The sequence below is a fragment of the Somniosus microcephalus genome, chromosome 33 (assembly GCF_052327205.1).
Source record: "Somniosus microcephalus isolate GS21.2 chromosome 33, FLI_Smic_1.0, whole genome shotgun sequence".
NCBI classification, from domain to species: Eukaryota; Metazoa; Chordata; class Chondrichthyes; order Squaliformes; family Somniosidae; genus Somniosus; species Somniosus microcephalus.
The window spans coordinates 32,275,904-32,292,246 of record NC_141019.1 but is presented as its reverse complement, the minus strand read 5'-3'; the positions used below and the strand labels follow the sequence as shown (position 1 = coordinate 32,292,246).

General features: G+C 47.2%; 1 protein-coding gene across 8 annotated transcripts in view; it reads right to left on the bottom strand.

The window, feature by feature from the left end:
• Positions 1 to 7,511, bottom strand: part of LOC147097109 (PAN2-PAN3 deadenylation complex catalytic subunit PAN2-like) — a 52,858-nt gene extending 45,347 nt beyond the window's left edge. Inside the window, exons 1-4 of one of the 8 annotated variants that reach the window (XM_085972953.1) lie at positions 7,233 to 7,505; positions 4,916 to 4,964; positions 3,851 to 4,170; positions 422 to 591 (exon numbers count right to left, since the gene is read on the bottom strand). In XM_085972953.1, the coding sequence (XP_085829079.1) occupies positions 422 to 591; positions 3,851 to 4,162 (482 nt within the window). In that variant the 5' untranslated portion in view covers positions 4,163 to 4,170; positions 4,916 to 4,964; positions 7,233 to 7,505. Of the gene's footprint in view, positions 1 to 421; positions 592 to 3,850; positions 4,171 to 4,915 lie in introns of those variants that run through there. The other 7 variants (XM_085972954.1, XR_015074491.1, XM_085972951.1 and 4 more) reach the window with 7 other exon arrangements.
• Between the last annotated feature and the right edge of the window lie 8,832 nt (positions 7,512 to 16,343).

The following is a 16,343-nucleotide window of genomic DNA, read 5'->3' as shown; positions in this document are numbered from 1 at the left end:
AAAGCAGCAGTCGAAGCTCGCACAAATGAGCTACAGCAGGACTGTCAGCATTGTGGAAACGTATCCCAGTTAACACCTTCACAAAGACGGGTGAAGGGGGGGGTGGGGGGGAACCTTACAGCCAAGTCCAACCTGGCTCTCACCGGACGTCAGTATATGCACAGCTAACCAGATGGCGACACCAGGCAAAGCAGCAGTCGAAGCTCGCACAAATGAGCTACAGCAGGACTGTCAGCATTGTGGAAACGTATCCCAGTTAACACCTTCACAAAGAGGGGTGAAGGGTGGGGGGGAAAAGAATAAAACTGCAGGTCTGTAAACTTAGCAACTCCAATATTCTTTCCCTCCTTCAACTCAGCTGTTCACCTGCTTTTAATAGTTTTCCTTTAAAACTTCAGCAGTCTAAACTTAAAAAACTTACACATAATCAAACATTATGAATCCTCCTCGAGTAAAGCACTTGAGGTTATTCTTATTTAAAAAGAGGACTCCGCTTTCTATGCTTTGTATGTGACGTATGTCATCGGTAGCGGTAACTTGAAAGGATGAGTATCGCTCCATAGTGGGACCAAAGAAGGAGGTTGCATGGCCCTAGACAGAGAAATTTCAAAGACAAATTTAGTAGCGCTGCTCTGAAGGTAAAGAGCTCGCCCCTCTCCCGAAGCAATCTCTGATATTCCCAATGTATTACATAGCAGTAGCAAAAATAAATCAACTATTCAGCAGAAAATACTAGGTTTTGTTTTACTCGTGACAATTCAATAGGATTTAGAATTCTATTTCAGATACTTATACAAGTTTTAAGTTTCTCCTTAATAATAAAAATGATTACAAATCGATTGGGAGGTTCTTTTCGCCACATGCAGTGTCACCCCTCAGATTTACTGTGATTAAGTTAACACCTCACAATTCCACATCACAAGTGAACTCAACACTTATATAAAAAAAAAAGCAAGATCCTCAAACAAATCTATGAAACAGTTTTAAAGACTTATCCACCAATATGAACTGATTGAGAAAATGTATTAAGAACGACTTTTCAAACATTTATTTCGAATCTTAATTTCAACAGTAAAAACAAGTGAGAAAGTGACATGTGCACACAAGACCATATTATGTGGGATGTCGCTGTGCCGACTGACAGTAGATGGGTTTGTACCTACAGTCGCCCGAGCAGAGCTGATAACTTCCCCATCTCACCATGGCCAGAAAAAGCAGTATACCTGAGGATTGGGAGCAGTTTAGGATTCAGCAAAGGAGGACAAAGGGATTAATTAAGAGGGGGAAAATAGATTATGAGTGTAAGTTTGCAGGGAACATAAAAACTGACTGTAAAAGCTTTTATAGATATGTGAAGAGAAAAAGATTGGTGAAATCAAGCGTAGGTCCCTTGCAGTCAGAATCAGGGGAATTTATATTGGGGAACAAAGAAATGGCTGACCAATTAACTACATACTTTGGTTCTGTCTTCACAAAGGAGGACACAAATAACCTCCCAGAGATGTCGGGGAACATAGGGTCTAATGAGAGGGAGGAACTGAAAGAAATCAGTATTTGTAGGGAAATGGTGTTAGGGAAATTGACGGGATTGAAGGCCTGATAATCTACATCCTAGGGTACTTAAGTGGCCCTAGAAATAGTAGATGCATTGCTGGTCATCTTCCAGAACTCAATAGACTCTGGAACAGTTCACATGGATTGGAGGGTAGCTAATGTTACCCCACTATTCAAAAAAGGTGGTAGAGAGAAAACGGGGAATTATAGACCGGTAAGCCTGACATCGGTAGTGGGGAAAATGCTAGAGTCCATTATAAAAGATGTAATAGCAGAGCACTTGGAAAACGGATCGGACAAAGTCAACATGGATTTACAAAAGGTAAATCGTGCTTGACTAATCTACTGGAATTTTTTGAGGATATACTGTAACTGGTAGAATAGATAAGGGAGAACCAGTGGATGTGGTGTATTTGGACTTTCAGAAGGCTTTCGATAAGGTCCCACATAAGAGATTAGCGTGTAAAGTTAAGGCACATGGGATTGGGGGCAAGGTACTGACTTGGATAGAGAACTGGTTGGCAGACAGGAAGCAAAGAGTCGGAATAAACGGCTCTTTTTCCGAGTGGCAGGCAGTGACTAGTGGGGTACCGCAGGGATCGTCCTAGGACCCCAGCTATTCACAATATACATAAATAATCTAGACAAGGGAACTAGATGTAATATCTCCAAGTTTGCAGACGACACAAAGCTGGGTGGGCGTGTGTGCTGTGAGGAGGATGCCGAGAAACTTCAGTATGATTTGGACAGGTTGGGTGATTGGGCAGAAGCATAGCAGATGCAGTATAATGTGGATAAATGCGAGGTTATCCACTTTGGTGGCAAAAACAGGAAGGCAGATTATTATCTGAACGGCAATAGATTGGGAGAAGGGGCAGCGCAACGAGACCTGGGTGTCCTTGTGCACCAGTCGCTGAAGGTAAGCATGCAGGTGCAGCAGGCGGTTAAGGCGGCAAATGGTATGTTGGCCTTCATAGCGAGAGGGTTCGAGTACAGGAACAAGGATGTCTTGCTGCAGTTGTGCAGGGCCTTGGTGAGACCACATCTTGAGTATTGTGTGCAGTTTTGATCACCTTATCTGTGGAAGGATGTTCTTGCCATGGAGGGAGTGCAGCGAAGATTCACCAGACTGATACCTGGGATGGCAGGAATGACGTATGAGGAGAGATTGGGTCGATTAGGCTTATACTCACTGGAGTTTAGAAGAATGAGGGGATCTCATTGAAACTTATAAAATTCTAACAGGACTAGACAGACTAGATGCAGGAAGGATGTTCCCGATGGCGGGGGGAGTCCAGAACCAGGGGTCATAGTCTAAGGATAAGGGGTAAGCCATTTAGGACAGAAATGAGGAGGAATTTCTTCACCCAGAGAGTGGTGAACCTGTGGAATTCTCTACCACAGAAGGCAGTGGAGGCCAATTCATTAAATATATTCAAGAAGGAGTTAGATATATTTCTTAAGGCTAAAGGGATCAAGGGATATGGGGAGAAAGCAGGGACAGGGTACTGAATTTGGATGATCAGCCATGATCTCATTGAATGGCGGAGCAGGCTAGAGGGGCCGAATGGCCGACTCCTGCTCCTATCTTCTATGTTTCTATGTTTCACCCAAGCTGCTGTGGGGAGCAGCCGAGTGGGATTTCCTCGATAAGTAAGGAAGTGAAGGAAAAACAGCTTTGAGTGATCTCCTAGCAGCCATTATTGCATCAGCATTGCAGAACCCTGGAAACAAGTGGCTTCCATTCCCACATCGACCATCAACACATTTATGCGGATTCAAACACATTCTTAGTGACAAAGGCAGACAGAATGCTATCTGATATTTGGGAAGTGGTCAGTGCTGTTGGTTTATATTCAACTGCATAAATCATTTAGTTAAAAAGGGAAATTCCAGGCTCCAAACCGTTGATAAATAATAGAGCACTCCTTCAATATCTAGGTCTGTGTATCTTATGTGTATTAAACAGAACAACTTAATTTCAAATTCCATCTTTTGAATTATACACGCACACTTTACAAGTCATCCAATCATTCTTCGCCTGCTCCCCATTCCCAAACCATCTAACTATGTTACTCCAGGCAGAGCAATGCAGGTTGGTAAATTTGCAACATTGGTGTGCTGGGAATCATCATCAGGTGGTCCTGGATCGTCCCAGCTAGATCGAGAGACTTGTAAGGTATACAAATACAACATGCCAATCCCTTATCCACCAGTGCACACCAAGGCCTCCATACTAGAGCGGAGAGCCACTAACTTACTTGGTTGGAGGAGCAGATTAATGGACTGTACTTACCCCATGATTTCCCACCCAGAGTAATTCATCTTGAAGGTCAAAATGTGACGCAGTTACAGGGACTCCAACCTCTGCGACAACTGTGTGCAGCTCTGAATACATTCCCTCCACAAGATGCACAGATTCAGGGACTGAGACCGACATGCCATCCAGCTGGACACCATCTGCTTCCAGTTCCACATTCTGCAGCAAGTTCGGGTCAAGCCTTGGGTCCAGTGAATGCTCAATCGAAGTGTCCAGGGAAGGGTCAATGCCAGGGTGCAGGGACGATGGGTATTCCCCAAGGCCAGAATCAAGACCATCAAAATTCATGGTTTATTCTAGGGATGAAAAAAAAGCATAGGAAAGAAAGAAATTCCAATCCAGCTGGCAGTTATTTAGTCCCATGTTAACCAGGATATGCAAGAAAAAAATCACACCCAGTTTTTTCAACTGACAATATCCTGTCCCCCAAATTCCATAGCTAGGAGATTCTGTTACTGCATTATACACCGTAGAGGGTATGCTATTCCACTTGCACCTCTGCCAAGTGCCTGGAGACTTTTTCTACTTTAAAAAGTCTCTTGCATGGACACAAGTGGTTGTTGCACTGCAATGTGCAGTGAAACAAAACTCAGTATCAATGCACAAATTACAAAGTAGAATCTGGGAGTCTGTCGTTCACCATGAAAAATACTCGAGCTGAAATTCGAATAAAACCACAAAGCCCCTTCCAAACTCCAGTAGTGTATTACATAAGATAACAGGCAGAGCGCTTCAGGGACATGGTACGTCAGGATTCAGCCCACTTCATTTGAGTGCCGCAAGGAGCTGCCTTTTGCAACATGTCCAGCATGGTCTTTGCCTATCTACGACTCCACTCGACTTCAAAGCCTAGCTCTCAACTTTTTTGGGTCACATTTTACATCATCAGTTAATCACAATCCATCTACCCGTATCATTTTCTTTTCATTATAAGTTGACAAGTATGAGGAATAATATTTTTACCAAGCTTGGTGTTATTTGGTCAAGGCAATTATGAAACTAAATACTGTACAACACATGAAGCATTTGATTTACACTTACCATTGACTTCCAAAGTCCAATCTTCCAGTTATTTATAAAAACATCAAAACTACAAAATAATAGAGAACGTCAAAAATGTTGGGAGGTGAATAAAAAATTTTAAATTGCTCCAAATTCCAGCCCATTTCTAATTACAGTAATCATATCTAAACCATTTTGGATAAAACACTTTTATACCCTGGTTAATGGGGGTGTTGCTCCAATACGAGGGGAAAACAGAAATTCTACAATGTTCCCTTCCAAAAGCCATTGATCTCTTGCTGGGCACCCGATGGTTCCTGATCCAAGTGAACACAAAGCATTTGGCAAATGCTGGCAAGCAACTCAACCCCAGGAGGCATCACAGCCTACTGTCTTCAACCGACATCCACACTTCCAGCAGCCGCTACTGGATAGCGAGCAGGAGTGGGAACCCGGACCAATTTTCCCCTTTTTAACCTAGTAGTACTGAAGCAAATTGTTGCACCTCTTCTGCTGCACTGTCCGAGATAAACTAACCAATACCGACTTGCCCGGTCTGTACGGCTTTGCTACTCATTGGATAAATCAGGAGAGCTAAATTTATATTTTATTTTGAAGCCAAGACACAGCACTGCAATAAGTAGCTCCAGAAAAAGAAAAGCTCTGGGAACAGAGCTGCACAGGGTCTAAAGTGAAGTGTCTCTGGTCTGCTTCGATGCAGCAGATGGGAGGTCAACTTAAAGTTGCCTGTAATTCAAGTCTCACGACAGGACATAACGATGGCTGGGGTGAAAACAGTACACTGATACAGGAGGGGCTGCCCATTCTTTCATAAAATGCCTATTACCAAGATCTTTCTCACGACTAAAACAAACACCAAGAACTCACGGCCAGCCCAATGTTCCTGTCAATACCCTCGGTTTTAAATGAGGTTACTGACATCTTCATCAATGGCCCACTCCCCTGCATTGCAGTAATCAAAAAGGAAGCAAATTATATGAAACCCCCTGAAGCTGAAATCCTTTCCACTTGAAATTTTCAAATGTCACACAAAACTTTACAACAGGAAATCAAAATGGCCTCCCAACAAAGACAAATTCTAAGGACGAGGAAAGGAGGGAGATCATGAATTGAGTGAAATAGCTACTTATCCAGGACCCCCTTAACATTCCTCATCTTTGAATCCAAAGCAATCATGACTTCCTAATGTTATGAGGTATTTATGTAGAATGAAACCGATAATTCATGGCGTAGCATTAGGAAGATGGAACATATAAGCCCAGTTGATCACAATTCTCAACATATAAAAAATCATTTTCCAGCGTTCCTCAGCAGATTGGCTATATTATTGATACCAAACAGCAACTTGTATTTATATAGCACCCTTAACACAGTAAAACGTCCCAAGGCACGGCACAGGAGCGTTAGCAAACAAAATTTGACACCGAGCCACATAAGGAGATATTAGGGCAGATCAGAGAGGTAGGTTTTAAGGAGTGTCTTAAAAGAGAGGAGAGGTTTAGGGAGGGAATTCCAGAGCTTAGGGCCTAGGCAGCTGAAGGCACCGCCTCCAATAGTAGAACGATTAAAATCAATGATGCTCAAAAGGCCAGAATTAGAGGAGCGCAGATATTTCAGAGGGTTGTGGGGCTGGAGGAGATTGGAGGTAGGAAGGGGCACGGCCTTGGAGGGCTTTGAAAACAAGGATGAGAATTTTAAAAGATGCATGTGGTAGAAAAGGCAAAATAAAACAATGAGACACAATAGCAACAAGGCCAAGTGTTGGCTGTGCATACGGGTACTGTAGAATATCAATTATGCTGAAGGAGTGAACCACCTACTAAACACTGACAAAGGTGGACAAATAATGTGTGCAGCAAACCAAGCTAGTTTGTGCATTTGCTAAGAGGCAAATGTCATGGGAAAAGGAAAGGGGACCCAACAAAAGGACACAACAAACGATAACTTAGTACAGCTCACATGGGACGACAAGCAAAGGGAAACTTTTCACTGATCCCCAGTGTTCTTTTTATTAAATCTTCCAGCCAGCCATTCTGACACATCACATAGAACTGGTACAGGTGGAGGGAGGACCCCTCCGCGATAGCTGATTTAATTAGTTTGCTGTAATTTCTCTGACGTTTTTCATTGATTTTTAAAAAAATAAGCTTCTAATCTCAAACAGCCCTTGCCAGGCTGTCCTTTCAATGATATTCAGTCGCAGTCTGGCTGAGGCGGGGGTTCGAAGTAAAATGTCAGCCAGGCCCAGCCAGCATCTCTGAAGCGCTCTTTCCGGTTACTTCTTATTAAATTCTAGTTCCGCGGGCCGCTCATTGCGCAGTACTATGAAACCTACCCGCGCTTCCCCTAACATTGATCACATCGCACGAAACACAAATAAAAACATCAACAGACGCCACTGTTGCGAAGCTTACAGCGCCTTCACAACCAAACCTGCTCCCACAACCCACCGCCGCAGCTATTAGACTGATTGACAGGCATTCGATCCAATCAAATGTTTGCAAATCATTATTGTTTGTACATTTTAGCCAATCACAGTTACGTATGGAGGCGGGGTTTTAAATTGGCACGTGTACGGATGCCGCTTGGTGAAAAGATGACGGTTCCCGCAACCAAAATAAAAGTCGAAATCAGCTGGAAGGAGGAAGGGGAAAAGGACGGCAGAAGGGGAAGCGGAATCTTGATTCAGATTCTTAGAATTAACGTGGCTCTATTTTTTGGTTAAACTCAGTCTTGAGGTACGATGATAGGAACATTATTTTATTTATTTCAGTCCCACCCACCCCCAACATTGTCCCTTTTCGCTCCTCTCCTGAAGGCAGTGCTTTATGGTGCGGTATTATTGAAGGAATTAAAGATACATCTTCTGGACACTGCTTTCATTGCTGGCTCTGGTTCTGGGGAATGAGGTGGGTCAAGTGGAGCAAGTGTCAGTAAGGGAACATTTAGGGAACAGTGATCATAGTATCATAAGGTTTTAGATTAGCTATGGAAAAGGACAGGGAGCAATCTAGAGTAAAAATACTTAATTGGAAGAAGGCCAATTTCAGTGGGTTGAGAACGGATCTGTCCCGGGTAAATTGGAATCAATGATTGGGAGGCAAAACTGTAGTGGAACAATGGGCTGCCTTTAAAGAGATGGTTCAGGTACAGTCGACGTACATTTCCACGAGGGGGAAAGGTAGGGCAACCAAAGTCCAAGCTCCCTGGTTGACAAAAGAGATAGAGAGTAAGATGAAGCAGAGGGGGCATATGACAGATATCAGGTTGAGAATACAAATGAGAACCAGGCTGAATATAGAAAGTTCAGAGGGGAAGTGAAAAAGGAAATAAGAGAGACAAAGAGAGAGTATGAGAATAGATTGGCAGCTAACATAAAAGGGATTCCAAAAGTCTTCCATAGGCATTTAAATAGTAAACGGGTAGTAAAAGGAGGGGTGGGGCCGATTAGGGACCAAAATGGAAACCTACGCATGGAGGCAAAGGGCATAGCTGAGGTACTAAATGAGTATTTTGCATCTGTCTTTACCAAGGAAGAAGATGCTGCAAAAGTCATAGTGAAGGAGGAGGTAGTTGAGTTACTGGATGGGATAAAAATTGATCAAGAGGAGGTACTAGAAAGGCTGTCTTTACTTAAAGTAGATAAGTCACCAGGACCAGATGGGATGCATCCTAGGATGCTGAGGGAAGTAAAGGTGGAAATCTTCCAATCCTCCTTAGATACGGGGCTGGTGCCAGAGAACTGGAGAATTGCAAATGTTACACCCTTGTTCAAAAAAGGGTGTAAGGATAAACCCAGCAACTACAGGCCAGTCAGTTTAACCTCGGTAGTGGGGAAGCTTTTAGAAATGATAATCTGGGACAAAATTAACAGTCACTTGGACAAGTGTGGATTAATTAAGGAAAGCCAGCACAGATTTGTTAAAGGCAAATCGTGTTTAACTAACTTGATTGAGTTTTTTGATGAGGTAACAGAGAGGGTTGATGAGAGCAATGCAGTTGATGTGGTGTACATGGATTTCCAAAAGACGTTTGATAAATTGCCACATAATAGGCTTGCCAGCAAAGTTGAAGCCCATGGAATAAAGGGGACAGTGGCAGCATGGATACGAAATTGGCTAAGTGACAGGAAACAGAGTGTAGTGGTAAATGGTTGTTTATCGGACTGGAGGAAGGTACACGGTGGTGTTCCCCAGGGGTCGGTACTAGGATCACTGCTTTTCTTGATATATATTAATGACTTGGACTTGGGTGTACAGGGCACAATTTCAAAACTTGCAGATGACACAAAACTTGGAAGTATAGTGAACAGTGAGGAGGATAGTGATAGACTTCAAGAAGACAGACAGACTAGTGAAATGGGCGGACACGTGGCAGATGAAATTTAATGCAGAAAAATGCTAAGTGATACATTTTGGTAGGAAGGACGAGGAGAGGCAATATAAACTAAAGGGTACAATCCTAAAGAGGGTGCATGAACAGAGAGACCTGGGGGTATATGTGCACAAATCGTTGAAGGTGGCAGGGCAGGTTGAGAAAGCAGTTAAAAAAGCATATGGGATCCTGGGCTTCATAAATAGAGGCATAGAGTACAAAAGCAAGGAAGTTATGATGAACCTTTATAAAACACTGGAGTATTGTGTCCAATTCTGGGCACCGCACTTTAGGAAGGATGTGAAGGCCTTAGAGAGGGTGCAGAAAAGATTTACGAGAATGGTTCCAGGGATGAGAGACTTCAGTTACGTGGATAGACTGGAGAAGCTGGGGTTGTTCTCCTTAGAGCAGAAAAGGTTGAGAGGAGATTTGATAGAGGTGTTCAAAATCATGAGGAGTCTGTACATAGTAGATAGAGAGAAACTGTTCCCAATGGCGGAAGGGTCGAGAACCAGAGGACACAGATTTAAGGTGATTGGCAGAAGATCCAAAGGCAGCATGAGGAAATACTTTTTTATGCAGCGAGCGGTTAGGATCTGGAATTCACTGCCTGAAAGGGCGGTGGAGGCAGACTCAATTGTGGCTTTCAAAAGGGAGTTGGATAAGTACCTGAAGGAATAAAAATTGCAGGGCTACGGGGAAAGGGCGGGGGAGTGGGACTAGCTGAAGTGCTCTTGCAGAGAGCCGGCACGGGCTCGACGGGCCGAATGGCCTCCTTCTGTGCTGTAACCATTCTATGAAAAATCATAGGGGGGGGCATAAAAAATGTTTTTTTTTCATTTTCTTTGAACACTTTCATTTATTAGTTGTAAAAATATTGGAGATGGGGAAAAAAGGATGTTTGACTAGGTGGAGCAGTTGGAGCGCCGCACTGTCGGAGGGGCAGTACTGAGGGAGCGCCGCACCGTCGGAGGGGCAGGACTGAGGGAGCACCGCACTGTCGGAGGGGCAGTACTGAGGGAGCGCCGCACTGTCGGAGGGGCAGTACTGAGGGGGCGCTGCACTGTCGGAGGGGCAGTACTGAGGGAGCGCCGCACTGTCGGATGGGCAGTACTGAGGGAGCGCCGCACTGTCGGAGGGGCAGTACTGAGGGAGCGCCGCACTGTCGGAGGGGTAGTACTGAGGGAGCGCCGCACTGTCGGAGGGGCAGTACTGAGGGAGCGCCGCATTGTTGGAGGGTCAGTACTGAGGGAGCGCCGCACTGTCGGAGGGGCAGTACTGAGGGAGCGCTGCACTGTCGGAGGGGCAGTACTGAGGGGGCGCTGCACTGTCGGAGGGGCAGTACTGAGGGGGTGCTGCACTGTCGGAGAGGCAGTGCTGAGGGAGCGCCGCACTCTCGGAGGGGCAGTACTGAGGGAGCGCCGCACTGTCGGAGGGGCAGTACTGAGGGGGCGCAGCACTGTCGGAGGGGCAGTACTGAGGGAGCGCCGCACTGTCGGAGGGGCAGTACTGAGGGAGCGCCGCACTGTCGGAGGGGCAGTACTGAGGGGGCGCTGCACTGTCAGAGGGGCAGTACGGAGGGAGTGCCGCACTGTCGGAGGGGCAGTACTGAGGGAGCGCCGCACTGTCGGAGGGGCAGAACTGAGGGAGCGCTGCATTGTCGGAGGGTCAGTACTGAGGGAGCGCTGCACTGTCGGAGGGGCAGTATTGAAGGAGCGCCGCACTGTCGGAGGGGCAGTACTGAGGGAGCGCCGCATTGTCGGAGGGGCAGTACTGAGGGAGCGCTGCACTGTCGGAGGGGCAGTCCTGAGGGAGTGCTGCACTGTCGGAGTGGCAGTACTTAGCGAGCGCCGCGCTGTCGGAGGGGCAGTACTGAGGGAGCGCTGCACTGTCGGAGGGGCAGTACTGAGGGAGTGCTGCACTGTCGGAGGGTCAGTACTGAGGGAGCGCCGCACTCTCCGAGGGGCAGTACTGAGGGAGTGCTGCACTGTCAGAGGGGCAGTACCAAGGGAGCGCTGCACTGTCGGATCTGCAGTACCAAGGGAGCATTGCACTGTCGGAGGGGCAGTACTGAGGGAGCACCGCACTGTCGGAGGGGCAATACTGAGGGAGCGCTGCACTGTCGGAGGGACAGTATTGAGGGAGCGCCGCACTCTCGGAGGGGCAGTACTGAGGGAGTGCTGCACTGTCAGAGGGGCAGTACCAAGTGAGTGCTGCACTGTCAGAGGTGCAGTACCGAGGGAGCGCTGCACTGTCGGAGGGGCAGTATTGAGGGAGCGCCGCACTCTCGGAGGGGCAGTACTGAGGGAGTGCTGCACTGTCAGAGGGGCAGTACCAAGGGAGTGCTGCATTGTCGGAGGTGCAGTACCGAGGGAGCGCTGCACTGTCAGAGGGGCAGTACTGAGGGAGCGCTGCACTGTCAGAGGGGCAGTATTGAAGGAGCGCCGCACTCTCGGAGGGGCAGTACTGAGGGAGTGCTGCACTGTCAGAGGGGCAGTACTGAGGGATCGCTGCACTGTCGGAGGTGCTGTACCAAGGGAGCGCCGCACTGTGGGAGGGGCAGTACTGAGGGAGCGCTGCACTGTCGGAGGTGCCGTCTTTCGGATGAGATGTTAAACTGAGGCCCCGTCTGCTCTCTCAGGTGGATGTCAAAGATCCCATGGCACTATTTTGAAGAAGAGCAGGGGAGTTATTCCCAGTGTCCTGGCCAACATTTATCCCTCAATCAACATCATTAAAACAGATTATCTGGTCATTATCACATTGCTGTTTGTGGGAGCTTGCTGTGTGAAAATTGGCTGCCGCGTTTCCTACATTACAACAGTCACTACACTTCAAAAAGTACTTAATTGGCTGTAAAGCGCTTTGGGACGTCCTGAGGGCGTGAAAGGCGCTATATAAATAAAACTCTTTCTTTATGGACATGAAATTCAGAAGGGGAAATTCAAATGTTGAAGCAACAAAATTGGTGCTGCATTTCTGGGTCTTGGAAATGCACCCCTGGGAAATTGCGAATTTTAAAGATGATGCATTCTGGTTCATTTTAAGCACTTTTATACTTTGCAATTGGTGGAGTTTTAATCCAAAAAAGAAGGAAAATCAAAGTGACATTGGGATTTTCAACAGACCAACCAGGACATCACTTCCCCAAAAGATACTTGAACAGCTACTCTCCCAAATTCAACCACTCCCCCCATTCCAGTTCACAAAGACACTGGCCAGAATTTTGCTGGTGCTCAGCGGACGGGATCGTTGGCGGGTCGGGTGTTAGAAGTGAAGTAATTGATAGCAGGTTGGGAACCTGCTGTCAAATCGCACCCACGTGCCTTTCCCAATGTCGGGTCTGTCAACGCTGAGCAGACCCAACCGGCAGTGGCAGGGGACCTATTAAAATGATTAGCATCTAGTTGCCAGATGCTTAATAGCCTTTTTTCACTTACCTTTCATCTTTAACTTTATGACCATGGGATCCCCACTGTGTGCAGACCACGGCTGTCAAGCTGAGGCGTGAGTTCAGTGGCCATTGCTCCAGCTGATTACTTGACAGTTTCAAATGTACAGTAAAAGCTCCCACCTGACTGATATTCACTTTCCTCAGGCAGAAGCTTTTTCTCACTCCATTTCCAGCACACATTCTGCAGGCTTTCCACTTTCCACTCTCACCTCATTGGAAGAACTCTCTCACCATTGACAGAATGCTTCTGTCATCTTTACTTCACCTGCCATCTATTCCATCAACATGGGTGCCTTTTATACTGTCTCAGCTTGGTCCTCAGAATCCCACCATGATCAGCCCCAACAACATGAGCACCAGGCACACCAGCAGCACCAACAACACCAACCTTCTCCGCAATCAACTGATGCTGCACAGGACAGAGTGCATCAGCACCTGAGCACATTGCTGCCCGGGACGCCAGGGATGGCCTCACCATGTACGATAGCAAAATACTGCAGATGCTGGAAATCCAAAATAACAACAGAGAATGCTGGAAAAATTCAGCAGGTCAGGCAACATCCGTGGAAAGAAATTTGAGTTGACGTTTCGGGTTGAAAACCTTCTTCAAAACTGGAAAGAAAATAAAAAGATCGAAGGCAAAGCTACGATCGAACAAAAGAAGAAAAGAGACAATAAAAGGTATGCGAAGCCAGAGGAGATGGTAATGGGCCCGTGGAGACAAAAGGCAGCTGAGATTAGGTGTGAAGTGTACTGGCAGGTAAGAGACAGCTGCCAGGTGAGAGAGAGAGAAACAAAAGGAAAGCGGGGGGGGGGCGGCGGAGGCGGGTGGCGTTGGGGAGGAAAAAAAGGGCCCAAAACAAAGGGGTGGAAAAAATTTAAAGGAAAAAAGTAATAGGGGCCGAGGTTATGATCTGAAATTATTGAACTCGATATTGAGTCCGGAAGGCTGCAAAGTGCCTAATCGGTGCCTTCCGGACTCAATATCAAGTTCAATAATTTCAGATCATAACCTCGGCCCCTATTACTTTTTTCCTTTAAATTTTTTCCACCCCTTTGTTTTGGGTCTTCCTTTCCCCCCCGCCCCCTTTCTTTTTGTTTCTCTCTCATCGCTCCTCAAGAGATGTCATTCTATTCTGAATACTTACCATGTTTTCCATACCCTGGCGACTAACCTCCTCCATGGCCGTAGCCCTCCTCAGCTCTACCGTTGCCCTCCTCTCCTCTACCGTAGCCATCCTCTCCTGTACGGTAGCCAGCCTTACCATGGAGGCAGCAATCATTTGCACGTAGGTAGCCATCCTTTCCGTGTTGATGCGTTCATGCACCACTGACTCCACAAAGGCTCTGCTCATGTTCGCTATGGACTCCTCCATTCGCTCCACACTCGCAGCGACCCTGGAGACAAAACCTGCCAGAGACTCCTGCATCTGTGCATGGAGTTCCATCACCTCTGATCTTACGGATGGACCCAGAGGCAGAGGGTCGACATGCAGCTGAGCCGAGCTGGCAGAGTCCTGCGCCCTCCGACGAGGACTCTCCACTGCTGTCCTTGTCTCCACAATCTGCTGATGCTCACTTGTGAGCTGTGATACACCAGGTGACAACTCTACTCTATGTCCCGAAGGTCCCACCGAGGTGTGAGTGTCTGCGCTGGTGCTGGGTGCGCTTATTTCTGCTGACGCTGTGCCCTCAGAGGTTGCAGATTCCTCTGAGGAGTCTGGCTGCTCAGGCTCTTCCTCCTGCACACTGGGGACGGGGGCTCTCGATGGTCCTGTGGGGGAGTCAAGGAAAAAGTTAGAGATGTGATCCCAAGGTTACATGCACATTGCATTTTGCAGATGATCATAAGTCCATATGATGTAGCTTCAGAATCATTATCAGCGACTCATGCAATGCCAATGAGAGAGAGGGAAAACTATTCTGTCACCAGCTTGCGGGGTTGCTCCTGTCTGTCCTTCCCCAACATCCACATCTCGGTCAGCCCCGGCAATCTCCAGGACGCCTTCCTCCCAGGGGGTGAGCTGGGCTAATGAGGGTGGCCCTCCTCCTGTCCTGGCTCGCTCTCTCCTGTGGTGAGCTCTCTTTTCCTGCAATGAGGGAGACAAGTGGAGGTTGAGTGAGAATGAAGGAGTGAGTGCAGAGATTGCATAGCATAGATACTTAGAAGGAGACAAAGATGGAGTGAGGTTGCAAGACCAAGGGCCCTCCCTGTGTGTAGTCAGTTGTGTTCAAAGCATCAGAGTGAGAGGGAGTGTGAGGGCTGCATGGTGGAATAGTTCTGTGAATGTGAGCATAGAGAGAGAGGGAATGGGTAAGGGTGCATGGATGTGAGTGTCGAGTGGGATGTGCAGGAAGAGATTGCTGAAGCTGAGTGCTGGTGAGGAAAGGCAATGGGGATCAGATTGAGGGTGATGGAAACTTCATACAGTACTTACTTTTCCAGTGTGAAGAAGGTCATGGAATCTTTTCCTGCACTGCAACCACGTTCTTCGTGTGAGCCCCAAGCAGTTGACTTGACCTGCCACCTGTAGCCACACAGCCTTGGTCTGACTGGGAGGCCTCTTCCTCCCTGAAGAAGGGAACAGGACCTCCCTGTGGGCCCTAGCACCATCCAGTAATGCCTGGAGTGAAGCCTCATCAAATTTGGGGGCAGATCTGGCCCTCCCGCTGGCCGTTGCTCCTGCAGGCTCCTGTGCCATCTTAATGGTGAAGTTTAGGAGCCTGCAGAGGAAGCAAGGCTTGCTGTGGACCTTAAAAGCAGCAGCAATGATGACGTCATATTCTGCGACTTTCTGTCTGGAAATACTCAATTGCCAAGGCTTCCCACACGTTGGAAATCAATTGGCCAATTGAGTTAAAATTGCATCAATCTCAGACCCATTTAGAATCGTGTGGGAATCACTAAATTCGGGGAACCTGCCAATTCCCCGCACCGGAGATAAAATCGACCCCAACGTGTTGAAAATAAGGTTTCAATGTTTGACACCACATTAACAGAAACTTTACATGAGCATTGCATAAAACACCCAAGTGCCTACCCTTGTGTGTTGTTAGTTGGTATGATTGCAGTAGGATGAGGGTGAGTGTGAGGGGTGGCTAGTGAGATGGGGATGTGATAATATAGAGAAGGATGGGTGGAGGGCCAAGGTAAGTTGGTGTGCGTAAGGATGTGCAGGAGTCGGGTAGGGAAGGCAGAATGATGGAGATGTGATGAGAGGCACAGCAGGATGAGGTTGAGTGTGGCTTTGTAATGTTTCGTGATCTACTGAGATCATTGAAAGGTTTGCAGCACTGCACCCAGGTCCTCCTGACCACATCCCTGCTTGTGCCCTCCTGTGCAATGTGCAACCAGGCTGTGTTGATCTCCTGGGGAGGTCTCTTCTGCCAATGGGAAGGGAAGAGGTCCTCCCTGTGTGCTGTGACTCCCTCCATAAGCATATGGAGGGAGTCATGGGAGAGCCTGGTTGCAGCCCTGTGCCTTTGTGCAGTCATTGTCAGTGTTTTCAGCACCTCAATGCAGTAGAACACTGACAGCACAAATGTCAAGATAAATTTGGACACGGTCCCTTTAAGGAAACCGGCTGATGACGCGTCATGAAATGACGTCATCAGACC